The sequence below is a fragment of the Furipterus horrens genome, unplaced genomic scaffold (genome assembly GCF_987537825.1).
Source record: "Furipterus horrens unplaced genomic scaffold, mFurHor1.1.pri manual_scaffold_10, whole genome shotgun sequence".
Lineage (NCBI taxonomy): Eukaryota > Metazoa > Chordata > Mammalia > Chiroptera > Furipteridae > Furipterus > Furipterus horrens.
This window is the reverse complement of record NW_028327180.1, coordinates 20043850-20066552: the sequence shown is the minus strand read 5'-3', so window position 1 is coordinate 20066552 and position 22703 is coordinate 20043850. Positions and strand designations below refer to the sequence as shown.

The 22703-nt window shown below is 37.0% G+C and overlaps 1 protein-coding gene across 1 annotated transcript in view; it reads left to right on the top strand.

Moving 5' to 3' along the window:
* Window positions 1-22703, top strand: part of DCHS2 (dachsous cadherin-related 2) — an 88973-nt gene that overhangs the window by 23458 nt on the left and 42812 nt on the right. Inside the window, 7 exon segments of the mRNA XM_090290159.1 lie at window positions 2516-2752; window positions 3849-4865; window positions 6874-7061; window positions 8395-8494; window positions 13014-13171; window positions 14274-15117; window positions 17105-17344. Of these exon segments, the coding sequence (XP_090146285.1) occupies window positions 2516-2752; window positions 3849-4865; window positions 6874-7061; window positions 8395-8494; window positions 13014-13171; window positions 14274-15117; window positions 17105-17344 (2784 nt within the window).

Genomic DNA, 22703 nt, shown 5'->3' with positions numbered 1-22703 from the left:
AAGGTATAAGAGCTTCCTGAATTTTGACTTAGGGGCAGGTGGATTTGTCATACAAAATAAATTTAGATAAGGGAAAAAAAATAAAGTTGCTCTATGATTGCATCCCATGAGCTGTGCTTTGTTATCATACTCGTCATATTTATGACAGCTGGATATTATCATGTCTGAAGTAGAGAGATGGGCTACAGACTGTTGAGAAGCTACAGCAAGTGGGGTGGCTTATGAAGGAATTTAAAAAATGACAAAGACGTTTAACCTTGAATATTACAGGAAATAAGAAATGACATAGGGTTTTGAGCACTAGCACATTGTGGTGGAAGTGACATTTAAGGAAAATTACCCTGGCATCAATGTGCTAGGTGGGTTTTAGGACTAGAAAATTTGAACAAGAAATACATATAATATATTATTATTGTCTAGGGGTAAAGTTATGAGGTTTGTACTAAGGAGATAGTAATAAAAACAGAGATGAAAAAACTAATTGAGGACATTTTAAGAAGAAAATATAAGAATGGTGATTGATTTATTAACAAAAGACAATGAGTCACATAATTTTTCAGTTTTAACTAAGACGATTGATGGTCCCAACTTATGTCAAATGATAAATGCCCCAGAAGAGGTGCCTCCTGGAAAGTGGCATAGAACATAATTCAGGTGGGAAGACATGAGGAGAGACTAGGATGAAGTACCTATCAAAGAACATATGAATATTTTGAAGGAGAGTATATAGCAATGGTTTTTAAATTTTAGGGTAAATAAAAATGACTGGTGGAGCCTATGAAAAATGCAACTCTTGGATCCTTTCCTGCATCTACAAGTCAGAATATCTGTGTAAGAGCCTGGAAATTTTGATTTTGCAAGTATCCCCGGTGATTTAATGCAGGTGGTCAGGAAACACCCTTTGAGACCCTCCAGCAAAAAGAACAAAGAGAAATGCCTAGAATAGAGACATGCTTAGAAGTTTGAGGAGGAGGAAGGACCATTGCAGAAATCCCAGAAACTTTTAGGAAAGGCATAAGAAAACTGTCATATAACCAAAGGGAAGAGACCAAACTCCAGAGGACATCATGACTGTAGGAGGTAAAGAGCATGAGGCTGGAGATGACATCTCATTACCTCACTTGCATCTGTCCATGTCCTTTTTTCTTCCAGGTGTGTTTCTTATAAGCATATGTTTAGATTTATCTTGAAATCCATTCTGATAAATGTAGTCTTTTTACTAAAGCATTTTGGCCATGTACATTTTCTGAAGTCTTTCCCATTCAAAATCTGCTGTTGGCATTCAGTTTCATTCATGTTAACATATTTCCTCAGGTGTTTTGTGATCCTTTTACTGTGAGCTTGGATCTTTATCTGAGAGAATTCTTTGAACCCTGGGGATGAAAGTGGGTTCCTCTAGAAAGTGTTTGTGATTCTCTTGCCCAAGTGTCTTACCGGCCTATACCATGTTAAACTAAATTCTTGCTTAGCAATTGATGAACAGGTTTTTTGTTCATACAATATTGACTATCCCATCATTACAGAAGAATTTGAGGTAGATCAACCATTGTATATATATTTTCACATATGTGTGTGTGTATAGTACACACGCATGTGTAGATATATATGCACTTATATGTATATATAAACATATGTATGTGTGCATGTATAAAATATATTAATGTAGACACCCTAGTGTGAAGATGTTACTTTTAAGACTCTTTTGAAATGAGACATGGAGGAATAAGATAATGAGCATTTTCTTTTCAAAACCTAGTGAAAAACTGAGGCTGGAAGAATTTACCTTGTATGTTCATTCACTGTTTTAAAAAGCATGGAAAGCTTTTCTTTTTTTTAACAAGACACTTCCCTTGGGGAAGTAGGACTCCTGACAACCACTGCTCCCCAATAAATGTATTCTCTGAATGACACTATACATGTGAGGTTCTAAGCTAAGTATTCTCTACAATAGTTAACATTGGTATAGTGCCTCGATGTTGACTATAATGAAGTGTGTTATCTCTGGTTCATGTGTGGCAGTCATTCCTTACTAACTGACTTTGTTGACATTACATTCTGGGCAGGTGATATGGTAGTCGGGCCTGACAAAGGCAGTACAATTTATGGTTTTCTGTTGAATTGATACACTTCTGAGATCACCAATGCTTAAGCTCTAAGAAAACATTGTTTACTTGACAGATTCTGAATCATTATTTTTCAAATATGCTTATTAAGTCTTTGGAAAGTGGATGTAGTATTAGTCAGGGTTCTCCAGAGAAATGAACCCAATAGGAGCTATATATCTATATCTTATCTACATCTATATCTATATCTATATCATCATCTATCAAGAAACACCCTCACACAGACACACAGAATAATGTTCAACCAAATATCTGGGCATTCCATGGCCCAGTCAACTTGACCTAAAATTAACCATCACAGTAGAATCAACAGTTCAGATGTTCTATTGCTCATCAGTATTTATTGCATGTTATCTGTTTTTTAATTCTTTCTTTTATCTTCCCTTCCTCAGGAATTATTTACTTATCATCGACTCTTAGTCATCTGGAATCCACTACACTTCTGTTGATGGTTTGTGCTCGAGATGGTGGTGGGCTCACATCTGTCATTAATGCCGATGTCACTATACACATTCTTCAGACAACTCTAGCACCCGCTGAATTTGAAAGGCCTAAGTACACTTTCTCAGTTTATGAAGATGTGCCTGAAGACAGTCCTGTTGGAACAGTGAAAGCAAAAGAATACTTGAGTAAGTGTTCGCTTCCTTCTACTGCATTAAAATCCACTATCAGAACATTTTCTATGTTTTCTTAGTCTGTACAGTCTTACACTGAATCTCTCCTTCTCTCCACCTAAGAAGAATGAAAGAAGGCCACATAGTCTGTGGCTTGCTCTTTGTTCGTCAACATTGTTTCTGTCCTACAATTTTATTCTAACCACAAAAGTAATAGGTACTTTTAAAAGAAAGTTTAAAGCAAAACAAAACAAAAAACTCATAATGTACAAAGTATAGATCTACACCCCATTCCCCAAAACACACACTCTCTCTGTCTCTCTCTCTTTCTCTCTCTCTAAGTCTTTACAAAACTATAGCCTAATGTCTTTGTTGTCTTAGTATTTTTCTTCTACTGTATAATACATGCTGAGTTTTTTTACTGTATATTTTTTCTACTGTATAACTTTGCAGGTAATTGCACATCATTTTGCCTCATTTTAAAAAGTTTGGATGGTATTTCAGCTTAGATATAAAACATGTTCTATCAAACATTTCTCTTTTGCTATCAGTTGGAATGGTTTACAGTATTTTGCTACTCCAGATAATACTTAAGCAATGTCCTTATATGCCTTGTAGAAGTTTCTCTGCAGGAGAAATTCCTAGAAGGGAATTATTTTTTCTGTTGCTCCCATTCCCCTCCTTTCCCTTCCCCTGTCACCTCCCTCAACTTTTGTGGAGGGTATTTGCCATTCACAAATAGATATCATAGAGAAACATCAACATAAACTTAATTTGGCAGCCTCATATCTATTGAAAAGGCATCCAAATAATTATCTGAGTATCTTCTCTTTTTACCTAATACAAGAGGAATGAAGAGAGACGGTGAAACCCGTGCCTTGCTTTTTGTCCACTGCACATTACCTTTATCCACTAAAGCATCTTAAACCTCATGTCCGCTTTCTGCTGGCTTTGGAGAGCTGAGGTGGATGGAAGACGCTGCATAGTATTCTCTGTAGATGTAGCAGACATTAATATTGTATTTTCAGATTTCAGTGTTCCTAGTAGGTACATTCTTTTGCCATACAGTGCTTGCTTTATTTTTTATTCTTTCTTTTTCCTTTTTATTCAGATTCCTCAGAGCCAGTTTTTTACAGAATCTCCTCTGGTGATGTGCACGGGAGCTTCTCTATTCACCCGTGGCTGGGCACCATTCGAACCCAGAAGCCTCTGGATCACGAAACGCAGCCGGTGTTCGTGCTCACGGTCCAGGCGCAGCTCGGCAGCCCCCCCGCCTGCAGCAGCACAGAGGTCAACATAACTGTAATCGACGTCAATGACAACCACCCGGTGTTTGCTAAAGCCTCAGACGAGGTAAAAATACCTGGGGTCGCGCTGCCTGGCACAGCGCTGTACCGTGTGCGTGCGGAGGACAAGGACAGCGGCTGGAACGGATTCATCCGCTACTCCCTTGCCAGCCAGAGCCCAGGCTTCTATTCTGTTGACCCCGGACTGGGGGTGGTGTACCTCAATGGCAGTCTGGGAGGCGACGTGCCCCAGAAGCACACGCTCACTGTCATGGCCCAGGACCTCGGCGTCCCTCCCCGAGCATCCCTGTTCGTGCTGACGATCGTTATCGAAAAACAAGAATCGAGCCCATCCTTGATTTTTGGAAACTTGGTCTATCAAGTGGAAGTTAGTGAGTCTCTCTCGCTGACAACCCAAATACTGCAAATACAAGCCCATCCGCTTGGGCCACAGCGCAAACCCTCCCAGCTTCTGTACTCGCTGGAGCCCAGCGCGGACTCTGCTGTGTTTGCCGTCCACCCTTACACTGGTTGGATTTATTTGCGGCGACAGCTCGACTATGAATCCACCCAAACATATAATTTTAGAGTGTTTGCCCGGATCCCGGAGGACAGATTGTCACAAAATGTGAGCACTTCAGTAATTGTTCACGTTCTGGATGAGAATGACAATTCCCCTACCTTCTTGCATGATGTATTGTTTTTGAAAGTCCAGGAGAGCCCCCTTCCCCAAGGGGTAATAGGCAAAATTACAGCCATTGACAGAGACTCGGGAAGGAACGGACAGCTGTTGTACTTCCTTTTGTCTGATGGAAAATTCTTCAAGATGAATCCTCACACAGGTAGCATTTTGTAGCTTCTGCTTATTCCTTTAAAGTTGGAATGGACAAAACCCAAATCTTTTAGTTATAACGTTAGTACAAACATATAGTTAAAATTACAGTTTTTAATAATACCATATTGATTATAGTACATACTATGATGTTAAAATGAAGTAAAAATGAATAGAATTTTGTCTGTAATGACCCACATTTCTCTTCCCTCTCACCCACATATTGCTAATTGTAGCTATGTATATAATATATATAATATATATTCTAAATTAGAGATACAGTCGGAACTGGATTGAATAAATATTTTTATAAAGTCTACTTTTTTCCCCACCAACCTTTTTCATTTGTAGATTTTAAAAAGTCAAATAATATTTTGTAAAATGTAAATGTCATTGATGTAAAAGTAGAAATCAATCCAGAATTTCCATACCATTCTATTGATATATTTTTCCCATTCTCATTTTGATAAGGGAACCAAGGACAGATATTTATAGTGAGTTCTTTCAAGTCTTAATTATGGAATTAAATATAGAAATGTTATTATGCTTAAAAATGTGGATTATATAAATTTACAAGGACTTTATTTAATCCCCGAAACCACTTACAAATGAAATATGTTTATGCTATCGCTATTTATAGCTGGGGAAATCGAGACTTGGATAGCTCAAGTAACATGCCCAAGGTCACAGAGCTAGAAAACGAGAGGAGGTCACCACTTGGTGCAGTTCCTGGCAGTACCATGTACATCGTGGCCTGTGTAAATGATGCTCCATGCCATGTAGTGGATGGAGTTTGAGTTCAGCTCTGATTAACTTTACACCAGAGACCCCTGCTGTGTGAATTAGGAAAAGGTGCCCTTTCCTCCAACCGCCGGCAGATGGAGCTCGCCAAGAAGACTGGGAGCTGCCTCCCCTCCTCAGGGCACAAACTGCACAGCTATCCAGGGTGGTCCTACTCACTCTTTACGTCCATAGGCTAGTTTTCCAAGTCTTCTATTTTACTTAGTAATTTATTTTTTGAAAATATGCAAACTACAGTTGGTTCCCCCATAATAGTCTCTCTCCTACAATTAGCAGAGCCCAGGCGTTCGTCCCTAGTTTTGTTGCGTGGCTTTAAGCAAGTAGCTGAGCCTCAGAATGTGGCTTTCTGACCATGAATAGAGAAGACAGTTCCTTAAATGCTCAGACCAGAGAGAACACTTGGCCTCTAATGGCCCTTGACAACAGGTGGAGGCAATTACAGTTTTATGCCTGAGTCTCCAAGGCTGAAATGTAAGGGACGTTGCCTAGCAGTGGGTTCTGAGAAAAAAAAATATGTAAAATAAGCCTTGTACAGCATCAAGAGTTATTTAGGAAGTCACTACCCATTGCTATATATGTATTTTGTGATAGGACAATAAATAATTGTACATGTAAGAAAAAAACCATAGCCTGAGGGATATATTTGATTCTCAGAGAAATATTAACCATTGTTTTAAAGGGATGATAACAACTGCCATGTGTGTAATGATTTATAACCTACAAAATACTTCTAAACGTCTGATTGCATTTGCTGCTGATAGCCCTAAGGAAGTAGGCTCAGAGAGGTCCTTCCATGTCTGAGATGGAGAAATGGGGACCCAGACTCAGAGCCTGCGATGGGCGAGCTGAGCCGAGGTGCTTCTTTTCATCATTTTGTATAGCAGTATGAAGGGGAATATGCTGTGGTTGAAAATCTTCCCACAGAGCATTTTATCATTCGTTTCTATGAATTCAGCTTTTAGTTCAAATGGTTGATGGCAGGTAAGTTGAAATATAAAGAATGGCAAATTTAAAGTGGTGGCATTTTTGGAAGAAACTTTAGGAAATTCTTTCAACAGTAGAGTCAAATTGCTAATGTGTGCAGTCTTGGGAGCTGCTCTTTTACTCGCAGATTTAGAGCGTTTGATTTTCCTTTCCACAAATTAGTCTGGATGTGGTTCCCAGGGCCAGAATGCTAGTGCCCAGTGTCAGCCTCTCTTGTTCTCCGTGTCCCCCAGGTGAGCTGATCAATTGGGTGGCGCTGGATCACGAACATCAGGTGCACCATCAGGTGACGGTCCTAGTGACCGACCATGGCTCCCCACCGCGCAACGCCAGCATGGTGGTTTATGTCTCAGTTACTGACGTCAATGATAACAGGCCGTATTTCCCACAGTGTCTCCCCGGAAAGGAATTACACATCAAGGTTTGTGGGGTGCAATACCTTGCAATGAACTTCTGGTATTCTTAGTTATTTGTGTAGAGCACCATCTTGTGGTAAAAAGCATGAATTTATCAAATTAGTCGTGGTGTGGCAGCGCATTCATTTCTAGAAGACCTAGAAATTGTGCACATGTTAAAAAATGCCATTTTTAAAAAATAAAATGGTTATATGTGCTATTTGTGATCTAGCACGCAGTTGTTTTATGATTAACAGAGTTCTGCCCTTTGTATACAAACATAATGGTTCCCTGTTATCAGTAATGCTTGGACCAGGATTGTTTTTCCAATAATGTGTGTGCATCTTTTTGTGTAGAGCTCCTTATGAGCAATTGATAAACATTGCTAAGATGGTTAGTTAGAGACGTGAGAACAATCTGTGGATCTAACATGGGGAGACATACATCCAGAGATTATAAAAGGTGATCTTTTTTAGGGTACATGCAGACACTTCTAATTATATTTATAGTATCTCATCTATTTCATTTCTGTGGTTTTGTATGTTTTCTAATGTACATAATAAATTAGTATGTTAGTTCATGCACATAATTAATCAATAAATATATCTTGGAGGATAAATATGTCATTTTAAAAATGAATGGGTTACAGGAATTAAAAATTTGGAAACTGTAGCTCCCAAACAATTGAATTGGGCATTCAAATTTTGCTGAGATATAAATAGGCCATTGAGGAAGTTAATAACATTAAACTCATCTTCCAAAGCCATATTTAAAGAAAATTTTACCAAAGCAAAATATGATATTATCATTATGATTTTAATTGTGTCATTAAAATATCTCATGACTTAATTAGGCAGTAGGATTTTTAAACATGGAGTTCAACTCCACATGTAAATTTCAATATTCAAGGAAAGTTTCTGTTAATTAGTTGTCTTTCTTGTATGAGATATGTTTCCTGAAATAAAGATTGATGTTTATCTTTAGCATATTTTAGACCTTAATAATAACCTTTATAAAATATTCTGAGAGGGTGATGAATGAAAAGATGCTGGAATTCTTAAAATACATTCAAAATCTAAAATTGTTTAGTTAATGTGATTTCCCTTTGCACCCCTTAGAGTTAGTTCAAATGTTGTAGATAATTTGTTCAAATTGAGTAAAGGATTTAAAATGCAATGTGGATTCTTTTCATGGATTTATACCCATATAATCTTTATATGGTAGACATTTGAATTATATGTGTATTCTAAAATAGTCTTTAAATGCTTAGTAGTAATGTGTTCTTTCACTTAAGAGTTCACTGCTTTTTCTTTTAAAAGTTTTATCAAGTAATTTCTAAACCATTTGTTTTATTGGCAGGTTCTTGAAGGTCAGCCAGTAAATATGTTGGTTACAACTGTGTTTGCAAAAGATCTTGATGAAGGAAACAATGCAGAAATTATATATTCAATATCTTCAGGTAAGCGTCACTACCCATAAAGAATTAAGAGCTTCTAGAATTTCCTCATTTGTTTTCCAACTATTCTCTGTCCTTCTGGGAACATAGAGATAAAAATAACACCAAATTACAGGCAAAATACATTTGCTATTGTCTAGAATCACCTGTATAGTAAAAATAAATTTTAAAGTTTAGTGAAAAACAACATGTCAATCATTCACCTTAAATGAATAATCTTTAATAACCTGAAGTGTGAATCAACATTTATTGAAAGGAAAATAGTAGTTAGTGGATAGAAAGTGGTATTAGTTTAAAGAAATGTGATTATGAATACTAAACATCCATGAATCTCTATGAAGACTAAATATGAAGACTAAGGTTAGAGTAAATTACACCTGGAAAATGTCACATATGTACATCACGTATGTGATGCGAGAACTTGATCGAGACAGGCATGTTTTGTGTCTTTATTTTAGAATATTCAGACCTCAGATATGTTCCAGTGATTAACTTTAGTTGACATTGTGTTTTTACATCATTTTAAAAGACATTCAATGCTTTGTCATGTCTGACAAAAACATAGGAGAGCAAGAGACAACACTGCCCTTAACCTGCAGATAAATTGCATGAAAATCCAGAAGATTCCATGGGCCAACTATTGGAATTAATAAGATGAAAACTTTCTGGGGAAAATATCAACATACAAAATTCACTAGCACTTAAAAACCTGAGCAGGTTCTCAAAGATCTCATTCGCCACAAAGTTTAAGCTTGATGACCCTTCACTTGCACAGGCTCTTCAAGGAGGGGATGGGAACCAGCGAGTAATTTATACTTCTAATATTGTTCTATTTTTCTTAATGAGGAACCTTCAAATGATATAAGTTTCAAAACTTCTGAAATCAAGATCATCCTGATGAGAGCACAGGCGGGAAAGCTCCAATAAAAGATGTTTGAGAACTTTAAGTAGAGAATTACGAAGTGTTAGCAAAGACATAAAAGAAGAGTGAAATAAAAGGCCTGTCATGTGCCTGATGGGGCAGGTTCCATACCCCCAAGATGACATGGTGGCTGTCCTCAGACAATGGGGCTGCAACAGAGCCACGCGGGGGACTCCCCTTTTCCTGTGTCCTCTTGTTTGCTTCCAAGATTCCTTTTCCTTTTTCAATTTCTCCTGGTGTTAGTCACCACTCAGCTTTCTCTCCCCACCTCCTTAGCCTATTCTAATCTGGTCCTGGAGGGAAGAAAAACAGGTTTGGCTAGCTTGCATTCAAGAGGTTAGTTAATCTGTGAGATCTTTGTATCATTTTTTGTTTGTTTGTTTGTTTCTGTTTTAATTTGGACTGGAAAGAGAACATATTTTTTGGTGTATGTGTAAAACACAGTGGGGTGGAGAGAATACACACAAACACACATACATGCAGATTAATACATTAAGCTATACTCCTGCTATCATAACATTGTTTATAAATTTAAAAACCATGCTATATATTATTCATGGATATATGGACTAGAAATACAAACCCTTACTTTAGAAAAGAAGCAATCTACAGAGAAGGAGGAGGGGCATGAGATTTAGAAGTATACAAAGATCCTCTTCTGTACTTGAACTCTGTCATTTCTTTAAACATTTTTTAAAGAAATATTGGGAGTGGATCAATCTGGGAGGTGTTTATGTGGATGTTCATCATATATTTTTGAATGTTTTAAATACTAATTTTAAAAAAATTATCTTCTAAAATGATACTTGGGGCATAGCATATAAAATTATGGCATAGCAATATAAAAATCATGTTTTTCATACCTGTGTTTTTACTTTATCCAATTGCAAAATTGAGGCAACTACAAAATATAAATAAAATAAGGTAAAAATCAACAAAATAAGAATGGAAATATGTATCATATTCAATGAACATATTCTACAATATTTCTATGAGAATAAAGTAAATAGATCAAAGCATAGAAATCACAACTAATACAGGGGTACCTCGTTTTATTGCACTTCATTTAATTGTTCTTTGCAGATATTTCATTTGTTTTATAAATATAAGATTTATGTCAATCTTGTGTTAAGCAGCTCTATTGGTGCCATTTTTTGAAATATTTACTCACTTCCTGTTTCTGTGTAACATTTTGGTTATTCTCACAATACTTTAAAGTTTTTCACTTTTGTTATATTTGCTATGGTGGTCTGTGATCTTTAATGTTATTATTGTAATTGTTTTTGGGGTGCCACAAACCACGCCCAGGTAGGCTGGTGAACTTAGTTGATAAAGGTTTTTTGTTCTGACTGCTCCACGGACCATCTCCTTGAGCTTTCAAATTCCTCAAGACACAGAAAATACTGAAATTGCCAGTTAATAACCCTACAGTGTCCTCTAAGTGTCCAAGTGAAAGGAAGAGTTTCAGGTTTCATAAAAAATCAAAAGCTAGAAACAATTAGGCTTAGTGAGGAAGGCATTTGTGAAAAGCTGAGATAGGCTGAAATCTAGGCTTCATATGCCAAATTGTTAGCCAAGTGGTGAATGCAAAGGAAAAGTTCTTAAAGAAAATTAAAAAGTGCTACTCCAGTGAATGCACGAATGATAAGAAAGTAAAACAGCCTTATTGCTGACAGGGAGAAAGTTTCAGTGGTCGAGATAAAAGATCAAACCAGCCATAACATTCCCTTTTGCCAAAGTCTAATTCACAGCAAGGCCCTTTCTTCAATTCTATCAAGGCCGAGGAGGGTGAGGAAGCTGCAGAAGAGAAGTTTAAGGAAGGAAGCTGTTTCCCTAATATAAATGTTTAAGGGTGAAGTGGCAAGTGCTGATGTCGAAGCTTACTCAGGAGGTCTTGCTAAGATAATTAATGAAGATGACTACATGAAACAATGGATTTTCAGTGTATACAAAACAGCCTTATATTGGAATAAGATGCCATCTAGGACTGCATACCTAGGGAACAGAAGTCAGTGCCTAGCTTCAGAACTTCAAAGGACGGGCTGACTGTCCTAATGCAGCTGGTGACTTTAAGCTGAAGCCAATGCTCATTAACCGTTCCAAAAATCCTAGGGCTCTTAAGACTTATGCTAAATCTACTTTGCTTGTGCTCTAAAAATGGAACAACAAAGCTTGGATGGCAGCACATCTGTTTCCAACATGATGGTTTACTGAATATTTTAAGCCCGCTGTTGAGACCTGCTGCTCAGAAAAAAAGATTCTTCTCAAAATATGACTGCTCATTCACAATGCACCTGGTCACCCAAGAGCTTTGATAAAGATGTACCATGAGATTAATGCTGTATTTATGCTGGCTAATACAATACCCATTCTGCAGCCCACTGACCAAGAAGTAATTGTGGCTTTCAAGTCATTACGTAAGAAATACATTTCATAAGGCAATAGCTTTCATAGGTAGTGAGTCCTCTGATGGATCTGGGAAAGTAAATTAAAAACCTGGAAAGAATTCATCATTCTAGATGCCATTCAGAACATTTATGATTCATGGGAAGAGGTCCAAGTATTGACATTAACAGGAGTTTGGAGGTGATTAGAATCCTCATGGATACCTTTGAGGCATTCAAAATTTCAGTGGAGGAAGTCCCTACAGATGTGGTGGAGATAGCGAGAACCTAGAATTAGAAGGGGAAGCTGAAGATGTGACTGAATTGCTGCAATCTCATGACAAAACTTGAACGGATGAGGAATTGCTTCTTTCGGATGAACAAAGAAAGTGATTTCTTGTGATGGAATCTACTCCTGGTGAAGCTGCCGCTAAGACTGTTGAAATGACACCAAAGGATTTAGAATATGACATAAACTTAGTTGATGAAGCAACAGCAGGGTTTGAAAGGATCGACTCCAATTATGAAAGAACTTTTCCTGGGGGTAAAATGCTATCAAACAGCATTGCATGCTACGGAGAAAGTATTCACGAAAGGAAGAGTCAATCAGGTAGTGAACTTGATTGTTGTCCAAATTGAAGAAATTGCCAGAGCTGCCCCAGCCTTCAGCAACCAGCACCGAGATCAATCAGCAGCCATTGACATCAGGCAAGACCCTCCACCAGAAAAAATATTACAACTTGCTGAAAGTTTACATGCTAGTTAGCATTTTTTAGCAATACATTATTATTTAATTAACATATCTACATTTTTAAACATAATGCTATTGCACACTTGATAGACTACTATATAGTATAAACATAATTTTTATATACACCAGGAAAGGATAGCAAAGGGAAATATATGAATGGGACTTATGTGTATGAATGGGAAATGAAGATTGGCCCTGAGTTGAAATTATTGAAGTGATGAGATAGTCATGTGAGAGTTCAATCTATCATTTTGTTTTGCTTTTTTATATGTTTTAAAATTCCATACCAAATTTTAAAAAAATCTGTTCTGTTTCTTGTACATATTTTTAGTATTATCTTTTATGTCTATTCTCACACAGAGCTTAAGGGAAATACATCTTCCAAATGATCAGAATTTTTTTGTATTAATTCTGTTCTCTGCATTGTCAATTAACATTAATTTTTTAATTTTTGTGTGTGTATAGAAGATAGATCTGATCACTTCAAGATTGATGCCAACAGTGGTGAAATAAGAACAACCACAATACTTTTGTATGATTATAGACATTCCTACAGGATGACTGTAATTGCCAGGGACCAGGGAGTGCCCCCTCTTCAAGGACAGGCAGTTATTAATATTCAGGTAATGTTCTGTCATCACTATGCAATGTGGAAGGATGTTCTAAGGTGCCATTTGATTTTTATACAACTGTATGGAGTGAAGATACACAAAATATATGAATACAATTTTTAGAGAGCATTGCACATCTGTGTGCCTTTTTATTATCACTATAGAAATTAGACTCAAATAAAATTTTATTGAACTTTCCACAGTTCCTGACAAGATATTTACTCTTATCCCTGTATGGACGTTTGTTGGTTCCCTTTAATAAACAAAAGAAAAAAGTATTTTCTTTTACTTTTCTCTAATTGCAAAGACCTGGTAAATCTGCCAGAGAAACTTTTGTGTAAACAAATGGCCAATAATAAATCACATTTTTTTTTTGTAATTACTTTTAAACTTAGAAAAGTCACTTGGAATCAATATTCTAAGGCATTACTTTAATAAAAACGTGTAAACAAATTGTGGGAAGTCTTCAGAGTAAAAAAAAATTATATCACCAAGTCAAATATAAGATGACTATGCATAGCCATTTCTTTGTTCATAAATATGAAAATCAGTAATATTAACATTGGTATGTATAAAAATCAAGACTGTATATCCCCAAGAGCTCTGTTTCTGAATTATATTCTCTATTGATTGAGGATGTGTGTTAGGAGAAATTCTATATCATAATTCCTCCAGTCCCTGGTTGCAGATAAGCAAAGACAGATGATACATAAATGTGCACAGATGTGTCATTATGGATATATTGGTCTCTAGGTTTCAGAGTAACTGGAAGAACTGGCTATTCCACATTCTTATTGAAGAATTACAAGGCTGCTGTTTAGCTTAACTGTAGTATATAGCATGGCATCTCCAATATAGTCTGCAAATCATTTCGCACATTAGATAAAACACGAAGTGGAAAATTTTGTACTTTCTTATCTCCTGGATATTATGCAATTTTCATACATTAGAGGCACACTGACATTATATAATAAAAATGAATTTTATCACCAATTAACATATGTATTTCACACAAATAAAAGGAATTAGTTTCCAAAATAACATCATTACATGTACTGATTCAACTGTTAAAAAGATATCCCAGATTAACAACTCCTTTTAATTCTTATTTCAGGTGATACCACTATCCAAAGGCAGAGCTACCATTTCTCAGAATATCAGACATTTAGTTATACCAGAAAACTTGAAACCGGCAAAAATAATGAGCTTGGTAAAGTCACCTGATCACTTCCAACAACATCATAATGGGAAACTACATTTTAGTATCGTTGCAGATGACAAGGATGGTCACTTTGAAATTGACAGCTCAACAGGGGACTTGTTCCTTTCTAAGGAACTTGACTATGAAATGACATCTCATTATCTTTTCAGGGTGGTTACTAAAGACCATAGCAAAATTCCTCCTCTGTATAGCACAGTCTTCCTTAGTATTGATGTGGAAGATCAGAATGACCATTCCCCATCTTTCCAAGATGAGTTCATCGTGATAAGTGTAGAAGAGAATGTCCCTGTAGGAACTCTGGTGCACATCTTCAATGCCAAAGACGGAGATGGCAGTTTTCTGAACAGTAGAATACAATACTTCATTGAATCCCACCACCCTGGAATCAATCCATTTCTCATCCACCCCTCATTTGGCACATTAGTCACGGCATCCCCTCTTGACAGAGAGAGAGTTCCGACTATTGTCCTGACAGTAACTGCATCCGATCAGGCTGTGAATGTAACAGACCGGCGGCTGAGATCGCTGATGGCCAAGGTAGTGATTTTGGATGTAAATGACCACAGCCCCACTTTTATGTCTTTCCCCATCGCGCATGTCAAAGAGGATGCCACAGTGGGCTCCTTGGTGCACCACATAACTGCTCAAGATCCAGATGAAGGAAGGAATGGAAGAGTAACATACAGCATTCTCTCAGGAAATGAAAACATGGCCTTCATGCTCGATGAGTCATCAGGTATTTGTCACTGTCAGTTAAAGCCTCCGATCACTTGCTTACATTTATCCTTTTCATTTCTCTCTATTAAAGTGATAGTTCCAAACGAATGAGCTTTAAAGAAACGTGATCTCCTTTTGCCTTTAACTTATATATCGATAGGCACAGAAGTTATATCCAGAGAACTAACTGTTGGCCTGTTGTTTAATATTGCCTGTGCTTTGTAGCTAGCCCATGTTTCATGGGATAAATCTGTAATAGCAAACTTCTTTGCCCCCCTGCCCCCATAGGCCCTCACAGGGTGAGAGATGGTACCAAAAACACAAAAAGGTAGAATGTGACTAATTGACAGCATTATTCAAACGCTTTAGTGTGGGAAATTATCTTTAAGATCATACAAGCATACATTTGTAAATAGCTGGAAATCGTGTATTTTTAAATGGCTGGATTGAATTGGGCAGAAGACCCTTCTCGTATCAACAGTACCATTTTATTTTTTGCATGAACGTTTATTTCTGTCAAGGACTCTATAGCAGTGTCACGCACTATTACTTTACTTGTCTTGCTGTTACCATGCTGCTGGATAGCATCTACTAAAAGTTTTTATGTCATTTGATGGAAGATTATATGTGCAAACTGTCATTCTTCTGAACCTGGAAATAAACTGCCCTCTCCTTGATTTCAAGGAAATATTGAAGAGATGGACTGCCATCTCAATCTCTAAAAAATGAAGTCATTTCTGCATGAGTCTCAGGAAAAAATCGCAGATGTATGCCAATTGGCCCAGCTATTAGTAAGACCATAGCTTGGAATGGGACTCAATGTGAAGGATTTGGAAGTCATGATTATAGTCTGGCTATATACTGTTGAAATTTTTTATCAAAATATTTATTGAATCCTGTACATATGGTTCCATTCTGAGGCATGCATGAATAACACCTAAAAGCCCAGCTGACAGAGAGATAGTCCAGACCTAGTTACTGATTATTGTTAGAGCTGGGCTCTCCAAGGACCTGTTTCAATGGTACTTAAAATGTTTTCCACAACGGCTAAGGAAGGTCTATTTCAGATTGCTAAAGAGGATGGATAAACTGTGTCTCGGTAAAATAGGTCTCACGAATCTTGAACAATTGCAGTGGCTGTTTCAGTTGAGATATTTTTTCAAAGACATAAAATGGTAATTGCTGAATGTATTAATGTGTCTCTCTCATAAGGCTCATATATCTTATAAAGAAGACAAAGCAACTTTTTCAATGACTTTTGGCTGTGAAGTATGAAGTAAAAAGTAATTACTGGAAAAATGTTTTACAAAATCTGAATCAGTAAACCTCTTTATCGTTTGAAGAAAACTTATAGGATGAGCATGTGCTAGAGAAGCAAACATCAATCCTAAAAGAAAAAATTATGACTCTTGGAATCATGGGATATCTATATGTGTGCAAGTCTTTATAACATTTTGCTTGTATGAGTCATATGCTTCCATGGCAATAGGATGGAGACACACTGTGTTCATGAAATCTGTCTGAGTTATAAAGTCTTTACTGATATTTTTGTTAATAAAAAAGACAGTCAACAGATAAATATAAAGAGACTGTAACTCTAACAAAAAATAAATTTTTTGAAGACTAAATATCTTAAAGAATGTAGCCATACTCACTTTTTTTGTGACTTGGTCACTTTAAACATGAATTGCCATTTGACCCAAAAACATTTTTTAAAATGAAGGTAGATGTTGGGTATAGGAATAGTTTTAATGTTATCTTCACAGTAAATAATGGTATATGATAGACTGTTTCTGAATTTTCATTCATCCTAATAGTTTAAATTAGGATGATTTTTCTGATGAAAAATGTTGTCATTTTATTTTAAATAATACATACATTTAAATTTAGTTTAATAAGATTTCCTATTTAACAAAGTATGGCCCTGAAGTTTTCAACAGGTAAAGTGAGCTTGACTATTCTAAAGAATATTTATTATGTATTCTTTTTCTCCGCTTTCAAAACAGGCTTACTAACTACCACTTGTTCTCTGGATTATGAAACTAAAACTCAGCACATTCTGACCCTTCTGGCACTGGATGATGGCATCCCGGCACTTTCTTCGTCCCAGACTTTGACAATTACTGTTCTTGATGTAAATGACGAGGCGCCAGTGTTTAAGCAGCACCTGTATCGAGCTTCAGTTAAAGAAAACCAAAGTCCAGGGGAGTTTGTGACGAAGGTTGAAGCTATGGACAGAGATTCAGGTAATTTAAAATACGGAAACTAAGTAATTAATGCTAAAAACCAAAAGTGACATAATTTAAACTAGTTATGTCCCAGGAAAATGAAACACTTGTGGGTCATCTCAGACTTCTCGTACGTCCTTAAATAGCATTCATAAAAAGCCTATCCACATGTAAAGATAATGTGTGCTTCTATAGAGCACTTTCTGATATTGATCTTGACTGTTATTTTTATAGTACAGTGATACACACCTAGTTAACATAAATTTATTGATTTGATCATGTTCATAAGCTGAAGTATAGACTAGGCATCACATTTTCTTCAGAGTATAATAGATACATTGAATACAGGGAGGCAAATGGTTATTTTCTCTCCCTATTGCATAATGGAAGAGATAGGAGGCTGATGTCAGATTTCTTGAGTTTGAATTCTAGAGCTGCCGTTCACTTAAGCTGTGTAATCTTGAACAAATTCCTGCTCCTCTCTGTTCCTCTGTTTGCTTATCTCTAAAACAGGACCAATAATAATACCTGATTTATAGTTTTAGGTATCTGGCACAATAAATGGTCAATGGATGTGTTAACTTCTATTATTATCATCATTACTATTATTAACGTCAACTACTGTGGTAAGACATATGACTTGGAAGTAAACAGTTACTATTGCTAGGAATCTGTAAATTCCTAGAATTTCTCACAATTACTTTTCTATTTCACTGAGCTTTTTGGCATTTAAGTTTTGGTAACTTGAATAATATCCTGTTTTTATTGTAAACAAAATAATTATAAAAATTACACTGAAGTATTTGCCATCAACACCATATGCCAAATTTTTCCACTTGAATTAATATGAATAGTTCAATAAGACAGTCTTCTGAGATTCACATTTGTGCATAGCAACTGGCATTACGTAGTCAGTATAATATTTTGTTCTTTCCTTATAAGAATAGTAATAGATGTTTCTGTGGAGAAATAGTATTAATAATAGCATGTTCTTCCTATTTCAAAGGGGGTAAAATATACATTTCCTTGAGCTTTTAATCTACGTTGTATACCATTCAGATGCTTTGCCCTTTTGGAAAACATCATCTTTTAATGAAATACATGCATTTGGATGTGATGCTACGGAAACTTTCATTTTAAGGGCTCACCTAATTTCTCTTTTGACCAGAGCGGGGCAGTGTGATCAAACAATTTTTCTTACTCTGCTCAAAGACACAGGACTGGAGCATACTAACAACTGCTTGCCCTGACCATGCTCAACACATTTCTCACCGTATGGTGTTGAGGGTGACAGAGACAAGGGAGAATATACATAAGCTTTGTGTCTCACCAGAATTCTGGTTCAGTAAAGTTCTTTTAGTGTGTGCTCTGGTATAAACCGAAGAACACAGGCCTTGGGGCACCATAGAAACCACTCCCGAAGTCCTCAGACATATGCCAAACCTGTCACTGATGTTGTACAACTTAGCAATCATTCAAGCATATCAAATGCTTCCTCCCCTTGACCCTACTTTTGCTTCTTAATTTTAATTTTCTGTAACAGACTCTACTGAAAGGATTTCTTTTGCTTTAAACGTTTGAAGAGGGAGGAAAGAATTTCTCTCAAATTTGCATATATCACCTAAAGATGATTACCATAAAAATGCTTTCTGATTTTTACTGTCATGTTACCTAGTGTTAGTGTTATTTTCTTTTATAATCAATAGTCTGCAACCTGTTACTTGAATTGTTCATTATTCTAGAGATTACAGTTAGCTGGAAGGAGAATTTAGATGTTAAATTATTGTTTCTCTGGCTTTGCATTTATGTGTGCTTGAAATACACATTTAGCATCTTCATGAGTCCCACGTACCTTCAGATGTTTTGGAGACAATTTCAGTTTACTGGAAATCTTAGTGTTTTTAATGAGACCACATCTGTTAAGCAACTAGTTATGTAAATACATGTGAATTTGTGTGTATGCATGTGATTTTGAACATATTCCCCATCAATCTTTCTCTCTTTTGTTTGCTTGTTGGGTTAAGACAATGAAAAAGGATTATGCATGAGAATATAATGACGTAGTCAAAATTTTAACAGACTGGCATCACATTGGAATTTATGAATGGCTTACTTTGTAGCATGTGTTTTTGAAAATGCTATAGCATTACTTAATACCAGAAAGCTTAACATATGTTTTCTAGCATTCTACCATGTCGTTTTTAAAAAATCTAAGCCTAAAGTGTTGGCCTTCAAAACCCATGGGAATTTGAGCCCTGAATGTTTGATGTATGACTCACTCACACTAGTTCTAAAGAGGAGTTTTTCTTATATGAAAAAGGAAAAACAACTACCAGGTTTTAACTAAGATATTAAAACTGCTACAGTATTTGGTGTCACCAACAAGAGCTCCATTGTTAGTGAGCAAGGGTCTTCCCCCAGGCGCCCCTCTCTGCTGCAGAGAGGAAAGGGGGCCTCACCAGGGAAGATGACTCACTGCTGGCTGATAGGTTGACTTCATAGGGGCAAAATGAATATAAAATAATTTAACAGCAGGTTGCCATACAGAAGGGTGGAATTCTATAATGAGACCCTATTCTCTATTCCATAAAAATGTATCCTCCATCTGGGTTTATCTTGAACAAACTCTAGATCTGGTTTCTTGGAGAAGGTCTTACGCTGGATGAACAACAGCACCCAATATCCTACACTTGGAGTGAGGGAGAGACACGGCCATGACAGTGTTTCATCTATTTCACGGAGTCTCAAGCACCATTAATTGTCAAACATATCTAATTTAGAATGTTAAAATGTGAAAAAAATTAGTCTTAGATGAATGAAATAGTGAACTTCTCACAGATTCAAGACATAGTTTATTCACATTCATCCCAGGTCCCTTAGCTACTACTCAGTATCTGTGATTTAGGAGCTCCGTAAATATTTTTGACTATGTGATCTGAGAAACTGGAATACCTGTGAAATATTCTGCTTTGAGTTGCCTTCATGCTTCAGAATTTGCTCACTTATTTATTCCTTCATTCAATCCATCAGGCGCAATCTTCTTTTTGCTTCAGAAATGTCTGAGTTGTAGGCCATTGTACAGTTGAGGGATTACATGAAAAAATGATCTTCCTAAGCAGCATTATCTGAGAAGAGCACTCCCCTGGACAGAATTCTTTATTAATTCCCCATGGTTTTTATGGTAAAGTTCTGTTGTCTTTCAGCTTTACAACCAGGCCTTTTTATGAAGTGACTCCAGTTTTCCTCTGTCCTCAACTCCTGTCACTCTCCCACCGTTTCCTCTAGGACAGGGTTCTTCAAACTCTTCTCTGTAATGGGGCAGATAGTAAATGTTTTAGGCTTTGCAGGCCTTTTGGTCTCTGCTACTCAACTCTGTCATGGCAGGATGAGAACCGCAACAGATAATACATAAAGAAGTGAGTGTGGTTGTGTTTCAATAAAACTTAACACAAGTAGGGGCAGGCTGGATTTGACCAGCCAGCTGTGGTCTGCCAACTGCTGATCTAATCAATAGATCTATTTAACACATTTCAGTTATTTGCTATTTTCTGCTCATCAGATCCAATTATGATGTTATCAAAGTAGTAGATCAATGTGATGTTCTAATGGATGCCAAGATGATCAATATTGTTGCCAAGTAGATGATGGCCAATAGTGGAGGAGTTCACACTATAGATATACTTCGTTATTCCTGCTGGGTGAAAGCAAATCTGTAGTCCTTACAAATTGGTGTAGAGCATTGGTTTTAAAAAGGTGGTACCCAGGACCAGTGGCATCATCATCTACAGTTTACACAGAGACAACTACTGGAGGATGTTAAAGGATGCTGGTCTCCATCTGATTAATGTCGAAGGGCCTTTATGAAGGGAGTCCTCTGACCTCAGGAAATGTAATAGGGGGCCATGTTAGACATAGTAAACCCATCCTAAAATTTCCATTTCCTTAAGCTTTTGATTCTTTATAGTACAGAACAAGGGAGGACCTGGCCTCTCAAACTCAATGATGATAAGCCAATATCAAATCCAGCCAATCAAAGTAACTGTCAAGAGACATAGCTCTACAAGCAAACACATTAAATTCATCATCTCTGGTAAGCACAGCATATCAATAAACCCAGCCTAAAGCAAAGCTCTGTTTTATTTTCCTGGATCTTATATCCTTAGAAATGACTACCATACATATTCCCCAGGTTTATTCCAATATAAGTTAGAAAACTTGATATTCTTTTAAAACTATAAGCTGTCTCTGACTGAGCCAGATTTGTACATGACTACCTGCAATATGTTGAGATCTGACTTTAGATATGGCTCTTCAGGTCAATAAGCATCCCCTTGCAAGAAGTTACCTCTTGTATCTGTCACTCAATTTGGGCTTGCTCTTCAGGAAGACTAATTTTAGGACTCCCATAGAAGCTTTCTGATGTTTTGACTACGACCAAGCTGTGAGTTTAAAGCCTCCGCTTGTAATTTTCCTTCTGTGACTTCCTTGTACGTTCAGCAACAGCCTTCTTACATCATATTCCTTTTTACTGTTATATGACCCAAGTCAACACCATTTGGTCCTCTAAGGATCTGAGTCCTTGAATAGGCACTTCATTGCAATCCAACATGGGTGCTAATTTTATTGGTTGTGGTATTGCAACTGATAAACTACTATGATAGTATTCCATTTCCCATGGACAAGGAATTCAGCAGTGCATTGACGGCCAAAGACATAAACCAATCTGAGTTTCTGTTACCTGGGACACACTGCTGGTGCCAAGTACTGTATCAGCCAGGTGCAGTCAGAACAACCAGATGTTACAATACCAGTGTTGGGAGGCTGGGTAGGCAAAAGGGGAATCTTGACGTAACTCAGGACAATTACTGTAAAACAGGAGAAGAGGCTGAGATGATCAGAAGCTAGGAAGAAAATGAGAGAAGAAGCGTTGGAGAGCCTGGTCCTGGGAGTACCAAAGAGACTGAAAGCTGTGAGCAGTTACTGCACCCAGTGAAATGGCATTGCTGATAGGGACAGTAAGCAAATGGGAGGAGAAAGTGCGATCTTTTCTCCTTCTGACTTTCAGCCTTGGGTGCACACACACACACACACACACACACACACATCCTTCACTGGGTGTGGTCACAAGCATATCACTGAGTAGGCTCAGATCCAGCCAAGTTCCTTAGTAAGGTAATGGAATTTGACTAAATAATCTCTATCTTATTTTATTCTCTTAGTTTCCAAGTTTGGTAATGCTCTCTCTGTTCTGGTGGATTATAAGGGTGTGTGGAGGAAGAAGCAACGAACTGAGTTCCAAAAGAGCCACAGAAAAATACTTAAAATTTATCTCACATTATTTAAGTTGTGAAGGGTGTGAAACTTGGAGTGTGAAAAT